Source organism: Schistosoma mansoni, chromosome 4, assembly GCF_000237925.1.
Source record: "Schistosoma mansoni strain Puerto Rico chromosome 4, complete genome".
Classification (NCBI taxonomy): domain Eukaryota; kingdom Metazoa; phylum Platyhelminthes; class Trematoda; order Strigeidida; family Schistosomatidae; genus Schistosoma; species Schistosoma mansoni.
The window spans coordinates 1,604,941-1,613,735 of record NC_031498.1 but is presented as its reverse complement, the minus strand read 5'-3'; the positions used below and the strand labels follow the sequence as shown (position 1 = coordinate 1,613,735).

At 36.2% G+C, this 8,795-nt stretch overlaps 1 protein-coding gene across 1 annotated transcript; it reads right to left on the bottom strand.

Annotated features, from left to right (window-relative positions):
• Positions 1 to 4,662: 4,662 nt before the first annotated feature.
• On the bottom strand, positions 4,663 to 5,448 carry Smp_092380 (putative g10 protein homolog). The gene is made up of 2 exons (XM_018796511.1): positions 5,221 to 5,448; positions 4,663 to 5,185 (listed from the first exon to the last, which is right to left on the bottom strand). Exons 1-2 carry the CDS (start codon positions 5,434 to 5,436, stop codon positions 4,967 to 4,969), a joined length of 435 nt encoding a protein of 144 aa, XP_018651645.1. The 5' UTR covers positions 5,437 to 5,448; the 3' UTR covers positions 4,663 to 4,966.
• Between the last annotated feature and the right edge of the window lie 3,347 nt (positions 5,449 to 8,795).

Sequence of the window (8,795 nt, the reverse complement as noted above, 5' to 3'; positions counted from 1 at the left end):
ACATAAATACGACTCAGATTTCTTCTTAAGCTTACTATTTGTTAAAACACTTATTAGAATTTTTTGAAAAGTAGCTCTGTTGTTCAATTTTTTCACGAAGATAACTTTGTTTTAGCGAAATTGCAAAATACATTGTTTTGTGCGTAACTACCTATGTACGACTTTTAATATAGCTGGAATAAATCAGTGACCTATAAATAGTTAATCTCCATTAAAAATGTTTTCAGTTTACGGACAGAGAGTAGCGTCAACAACTTAAACCCTGTGCTTACTTGTTTTTTTTCTACGTATATGGATCTTCCACGTAGTGTGAATAAGTGGAACAAGGAGCAGTAGTTTTTCACGCTTTGTTTACTTACTTACTCAATCGAAAGTTCTGAAAAATTTAAAGTTAATCGCTATAAGGCATCATATTGAAGTGGAATACAGAGAATATTTACTAAATTGTTCTTAAATATATCTGTAGACAAATCGAAAAAATAAAGAACTAAAGGTTTGTGAGCCAAATGAGATATTTCAACTTCATTATAATGCAAACAAATCTCACCTGTAATAAATGATCATAGTATTCAGCAAGTTAATCAAGTAATATTTCATCCTTAAACTTATAACACCAATTAAAAAAATCCAATTATTCACTCATTAATTCGCATGAAATGTCGTACTTTATACTGTTGAAATGGGGTAAGGGAAACAGAGATATACTATGTGGATAACCATCCCCCTTTGGTGAATGTTTACCAGACAATTATTCAATGAAATGCTAATACAGTAATAACTAAGCGATGTTTTTTTTTACTAACCAGTTACTTTCATATCTATTAACTACATATTTATCATCCCCTTTCTTATTAGGAAACGTGCATATGTAGATTACTTATTTATGATACACTTTGGTTTGTATCTTAATGATATAATGACAGTGTGAGGATAATTACCACTACTTTGGTTTATAGGTCGTATGATGAATACAGCAACGAAGTTTGTAGTCTTATTTTTAATGGCGTAGAAAAGAACTCAATACATACGAAATTATAATTACGTGTAGCAAAACACAACGTATTTAAATTTAGCCTTACAAAATGTATGAAATTTTTACTTAGTTTATAACGTCAAGCAGACTCCAGTTTTCGACCTGGTCTCTTTAATTAACATCATTTTTTCTGCAGTTAAATCCTCTGTATAGGTCTATAGACTTGATTAATGCATTTTGATATAATCAGATCCCTACCCTTTCACCAACGGTTTTATTGTCAAGTGAGCATTCACTGAACTCTTCATACGTTCGTGCACTATGCTAATAACTTCATTGTTCAGACTGTAGAGAAGATTACTTCTATCATCTACTTTTTCCTACCCCACTAACTAGAGTAAAAGCATCAGTTTAGTGGATGAAGCTTTTTGATGTTAACCCAGTATAATCAATCCAAGTGCATTAAGCTTATCGATCATAGATCAATAAAAATGACTAGCACATTTAAACCGAGTGATTATCATTACTACAAACATCTTGAAATTCCATGGACAGCGTTCACACTGAATAATTTACTGTGACGCAATAACAACCCCGTCAGTATTGATTTGCTTTTCGTAAGTTGTAATTGGAGATTGCGCATTCCTAACAATTGTTTATAATGCTAAAATAATGATACATTTGCAATATCCTACTAAGTAGGAAGTTTAATTTCCAACTTTTCACGACTTGGAATAAGTTGCTTATTCTTTTGTCGAATAATTTAACAGGTAGTTGGTTGTGATGTCTCTAATATAAATTTCTGCAGTAGTTGTAAAGAACACCAAATCTGCAATTCTAATGTACGTACGATAATTACTGTAAACGGTGGTTGACAGTTAGACTTGTAGGATTTAAGCAAGTTCAAACAGCTGTTTATCATTCTGTCGCATATAGTGTAGTAGAAAGACTAAATTGACCGCAAAAGCAGCATTAATGATCGTTCGAAATGGTGATAAATTATAACTCAATTTACTACTAAAAGGGAAGTAACTTGCTAGACAGTGGAATCGGTTTACGGAACTAGAGATTGTCTGGTAAGATTTAACTCAATAGTAGGAGTTACTACAGTAGCTAGATGACATATAAGTGACTTGATGCATCAATTTTATGTACGTCGAAACACTGAGCTTGGCACAAATGCGGATTAGCCCAAGTCAATATTCCATACCATCAAAACAAGATTAAATTAAAAAGAAGAGAAATAATGGTAGTATTGACAATAGTCAGAGAATATTAAGGAACACGGGAGGGAGGAATTAAACAAGACGTATGAATTAATACTGAAGCTCAAAACTCAAGGGAAGTGATATGTTCAGGCAATATGGGCTACGATTGTCCAACCTACTCTATAAATTAGTGTTATTATACTCTTATTGTCGATACTTGGATGTTAGTTGAACGACTGGATAAATGCAACTGTAAGGACGTGGTATGGTCAAATCCTCAGTTATAACAGGAAGATATATCTGGGCCACTGTGGTTCTGCGTCATATCATTCAACTTCTCTAATAACTGATGATATGGACTCGATCACGTAGTCTGCACCCTTTAGCATAGATCAAGTCCAATTTTAATATTTTCACAGAATAATACCATATCTTTTTTTTGAGGCAACTCTATACCTCAGCCAGTCAACATTCCAAACCGTTGTAGGTGGTGGTTGATCATACTTAACACGTCCCAGTCGATCAGAAATCGCAGCCTTACCAACTAATTTACAATAACTGCCTTGCACCCCACACCTAGCGACAGGAGTATTTACTACACTATTTAGTGATACGCAACCAATGTCTCGAAGACCCAGTTGATAAAGAAACGGTATATTACGCATGACTTCTATTCTCATATGCTATATTTCAAAGCTATAAAGCAATGAAGAACGGAAACTGTGACTTTATCGCCTTTCAGTTACCTCGTAAACACCACAATCGACGATAATTGTTAAAAGTCGGGGAAATTTCTAATCCATGTAGAGATACTAACCCATCAAAGGGGATTAGTAAATTTCAGAGGAGCCTCGGAAATTAGATTGTTTTTCGTGGGACATTTCAGTTGGTCTGTAGTCTCCAAAACGTCAACCAGATTGTCATGTCTTTTCTGGCCAATGATCACTGACCCATCAATGGGAACTTCCACTAGCAAAGCTCGGTCACCAGGCCCAGATAACCTAAACTGTAGCTCTTCTTAAGGATACTGGGGAACTCCCACACCGGAAACTGAGTTCTTCGGAGAGCAGAAAGCGTCCTGGTAACGTAGATTAAGGCGACTTTGAGAATGGCCTCAATCATCTATGTGACAGCTATAAGGGGATGAGAATACTTCCAAATAATAGGCTAGCAGCATCCTCCGCAGATTATCTAAAACTTATGACTGACTAGAGAGGAGCAGGCTGGTTTCCGAACAGGTTATGTATGTATTGTACAGACATAAGAAAAGATCGGGACCATGTCCAAACATCTAAATACAATCAGTTTATAGTATAAAGATCGACCAATTAAGCAGAACTGTTATGCAGAATACAAGCAGTTACCTAGGGTAATTAGAGCAGGGATAGTGAGTAGTACATTTAAGATCTTGATACTAGAGGTAATCCACGTTTTCCTATTATGCTGGCATGGGCTTAATTTTTCATGTTTGCGGAGAAAAAGCACAAATCAGGCCTCTCGAAAAAGATTAAAGAGTATGAAACAGTCAGTTTTGTTCTAATTTTTTATAAATATCCACCGTGGAGTTTCAACAGCTGAATAGATTTCGGTTCAAACAAAGGAAACTATGAAACTTATGATGTAACTAACAGTCAAAAGATGATAAAACATAACAGTAGACTGAACGATGTTGCGGTAGTTATGAAACCTGTCTTTGACTACTTGATTTTGAAATGTGATTACGAAAATAGATGAACTTTCGATGTCCACCACTTCCTAATTTGAAGGCAATTTTGAATAAACAGATTGCCAATCAAGAATTGTGTCGTAAATCAAACACAAATTGAAGTTGTTATGCATAAATGATGAGATAATGTATAAGCTACCTTACAATTGTTTAGCGAAAGTATTTTAATTGAAAACTAGACATTGAAGCTTGTTGATAAGTAAACAATATGACCGTTTGAAATCAAAATACAGAGACGTTTTCTGAATAGTAGTTGAAAATATTGTCATACTCAACAAAATCTATGTTGGTTTCGAATGACAACATAATATACCATTTCGCTGTCATAAGGCTGGAAAATTAGTGACTCATCACCTGCTAGTTACGAAACATTATGATAAACTACGTTGATTTTGTCACAGAAGTGAAAATGATTAACCAGACACTGAATTGATTGGGGTCACCCAGCAAATAACTCGCTTATGGAGGTGATCCACGAACTACAACTGGAATTAAAGAAGGGTTATACGACCATGAGTTCACCTAGACATCCCAACAGCCTTTCAAGTCAGTGATTGGGATTCCTACCAGTTTAATTTAACACAATGAATAGCTATAGACGTGTAATATGCTAAGACTACATGTATAACAACTCATAACGTAGGTCTACGCAGTTCAAAGTGACTGAAACGCCCAAACATCGTATCAGTGTCTAACATGTGATTGCTAGGTATTTTAAATAGGTTAGTGAAGGGATTTGAAGTCAATCAACAACTGATATTACACATTCGCACTTCTTAAAACAACTATGCGGATGTGCTACAAACATTGAGAACAAAGCATACGTTACACAAACCGAAAAAGAATAGTAAACAAACTCCAAAATATGCCGACCATATGTCGTTAAACAACTTCATTTGATATATCTGTTATAAAGTGCAAAACCATCTGAAATTACTGTCCACATATTAAAGAGTGAGCTGATGTGGTAAGGTCAGTTATGTTTTGAATATATATACACAGAACCAAGAAAATAGATAACACTAAAATTAAGTTAAGTTGTGCATCCAAACTCATTGATCATCCAGAGCAACCACGACAACCGCAACTTTGACACTCCACAACTTTACCTTCTTCTAACTTTGACTTTGGTACTCGACATACGCAATTAGTTCCAAAATTTGTATCTCTAGATTGGATGCACCTCAAACAACACAAGTTTTCATATCCTTGTTTCTTCCATTTGGCGATTAGATTTGCATCGGCTATCTTCTCTTTGATGCAGAATTCATACAGCTCCTGATCTGATTAGGAAGATAATGGGTGTGACCTACTTTAGAAATAGCTTTACGTTTATAATACAAGTCATATATGAACCGAGACCTCTTATGATGGATGCGAAATATTGGCCACTCAGCCTCAACTTTACGCTTCCCCTCATGAGGATCAGTTTCTGCCTCACGCATCTTCCTGTTCAATTCTTCGATTGTTGGTTCGATTAACTCCCATCCTTCGGGTGGCGGTTTTTTACTCCTCCTATAAGGCGCCATTCTTATAAATCCGAAGACCCGCGATCACATACAATATTCAATCAGTTCTCAGTTTCAAGGGTAAGGGCTACATATAAAAATAGCCAGTTTCAATTCTCAAGATTGGTAGAACTTTGGGTATTCAGTCTCACTACGAATGCTTCGACCAGGTGTTTTGGAGATTACATGTTCAGATAGATAATTTTATTAAATCATGATTCCATTGAAGACATGAAACTCCGAACGTAAAGAAAATAAGCTAGGTTTCTAAAATTCCTTGGAAGTGTTTTCCTATACGATTATTTCTCAATGAAGGGAAGAGATTGAGTGTTTTCATAAGGAAATTACTACTTCGTATATTATAAGAAAGTATTTGATTACTGGGATTTGCATAACTACACCCCTGGAAGAATTTGCCTTTAACTAACATAGGTCTGTCTACTCATCCTGGGCACCTAAATATTTTTTAAAAATTCCATTTTACCAGTTCATGAAACCATGCACTTTGCTTTCACTGGCAAAAAATTCTTGATGACTTCATGTACGGAGAATGTGAGAGAAATGGACATTAGGTTTTTCCATATGTGGTTTCATCATTCTAATGTGTTAATACTGAGAAGGCACTGCTAACCCTTATAATCTGAATTCTGCCACGGAAAAAACATCATTCCAGTGCCCTAAAGATGCCACAAGTATTCAGAGTCTGAAAGCGCCTTTACCAGTAATACCTTTATGATCGAAGTATGCCAACCCAGTCAAATCAAAAGTAAGGAATAAGGGAGTTCGAAGACATATTTGGGAAGCTATCGGTATGTCGCAAGATTGTTTGGTCTAAGTTGGCTAGTGGTTGAAAGTGATGAGTAGCACGGGGCACCCACTCGTGATCTAATGTGGATGCATGACCGAACCCCTTTAGTTTGGTGAGTCCAGTAAAACTAATGTGGTCATCATCAAATTTACAAGAACTGTGGAGCTATTGATTTTAGAGATTTATTTACCACTACAACACAAACTTATAACTAAATCTGAAGCTTTGAAGTTACATTGAAATAGTGAGAGGCCTTATCAAAGCAGTGAACTGAATTACCTTCCAGAACATCTAAAATTACACCAGACTGCTTATTTATGCCAATCCAATGCATACTCAATGTCATTTGTATAACAATTTATCGAGGGATTGCAATGCAGGTCACAGAGCTGAGCACAAGTTTGGTAAGCGTTTATCCTGTAGGGAATTTCACGTTTAGCGCTTTCAGCTTTTCAATGGAGGTCTAGGTCAGGTCGACTCATGAATTCAACTACTAAAGTTACTACCACCTGCACAAACCGTCACCGCGATAGGTATCAAATCTGTCAATTCGATTGAAAAGTCGAAGTCATTATTACGTCATGCTCGAATCAGATTTAACAAAGCTTCGACTTCTAGTGTTATGAGTCATAAACTTCTTATTCTCGAATGCTGAAATTTACTGATTAGAGATGATAAATCTCCAATTGCAAATTGTGAAATTCTCACCACTGAATGTGGATTACCTATCCTGGGTCTAGAGAATTTGAGAATGTTTCGAGGAGAGTTTTCCTTATCGACCACTGAAAATGGTTCTAATGAAATTGTTATACAGATTGCGTGCGTTCTTGTACAGTTGATGTATCGATTGAAAGTGCCCTGTTTAATATATGACCGTGATGATGCTCGCCAATCAGAGAGCAGTGGATTATCAATTACAGCAATGATATACAAAAGCCGTATGATCAGTCTTGAGTACTTATCAGTCCTGCCATCTACCTAGCCCAGCCAGTTAAGTCCAGAACACCAATAATAGCCTCTGCAATGTAAATCATTATTATCAAACATATTGGGTTTATATGCCAATCAAACAGACCACATCGTACCAATGAAATAGAAAATAACATTTGTACAATAATTGGTCAAATGTGGATGTGAATAGGGGCAACAATAATTAATGAACTAGGGGTAACTCAAGAATGGTAAATCGTATAATAATTGTCTATAGGTCAAAATAAAGCTTATAATAAGAGGGACACGAATATGAATAGTTTGGTTACTTAACAATTATACAATTGGAAATATACATACCATATTTGTCTATAGATAGTTCTCAAACTTGCCACTCCACGGGATATGACAGAAATGCTCGATAACTTGTTAAATATGGAGTTGACGTACGAAAAACTACGTCCGACTCAGAATCCTATTCATTCTGCTCAAGTATAAAATTTCTAGCCCTTGAAAACAAACATCAGTTAAAATACTCCTACAAAATTCAACGACCTGGAAATGGGAGCAGATAAAGTCTTTCAGTGAAGAATTATGAAACGCTACTCAAGGAAAACTATGGCGAAATTGTTTAGACAAAAAAAAGTTGCGTCAGGAAAAAAGGATATAGTCTGCCGATGTCATATACTATCGAGTAACTAGGTATCCACATTCTACGAAAGGTCTACCTGCCTTCAACCACACTATTTCGAGAGCCGTTAGTAAAAAAATCATTTCAAACACTTTTAATTGTCATACTTAGTCCAGATGATCCTTCAAGACAAACCATTGAATGTTGAATAACTCATGAAAAATAATCAGGCTCATGTATAACCAAAGCTAATGCACCAGTGCGCGGCATGCATCTGGAACATGGCGTAGCTGATCAATACATGTGGAGTCTTATTTTCTTCGTTACTAGACGTAATTTCGCGTGACTCGATGCCACCTGTCCTTCATGGTGTGGAAACATAAAGGGCAGTTAGTTTCGCATGTTATCAATTCAACGTAAGGTTACTTTGGTGGTGCAGAGAATCACATGCCAGTTTCGGAATACCATATCTGACTCATCTTATGATTGTTGTCAAGTCTGCATTTGAAGCTATTGATGTGAAAGAAGACGAGTGGTAGAACTGGGTCATTCTAATTCTCATTGAGTCAATTTAAGTGCCTCACATTAAATACACAACCAACGGGAACAACCAGAGCGACAATTATTATAGGTACATGGAATATCCGGACAATGTGGAAGATAGGGGGACTGATCAATTAGCTACAGAAATGAGGAGATCCAACTTGGAGATTCTCGAAATTAGTGAAATCTATCTAATTAAAGCTGGACAGGAAATATAAACTTCGAGAGGGATGTCGTTGTACTCGGGTCATGAAGAAAATGCTTTGCACGCAAGAAGTTCCACTGATGCTGCTTGAAGAAACATGAAAAGCACTTAGAGGATGGGGATCTCATCTATCCAGAATTACCGAACCATCCTTTAAAACAAAGGAGGGATGAATACAATGAGTGTTATCCAGAGCTATTCGCCCATCAATGATAGCATTGAAGGTGATGAAGATCAGTTCTGCGAGAGGCTGTAGTCGATCG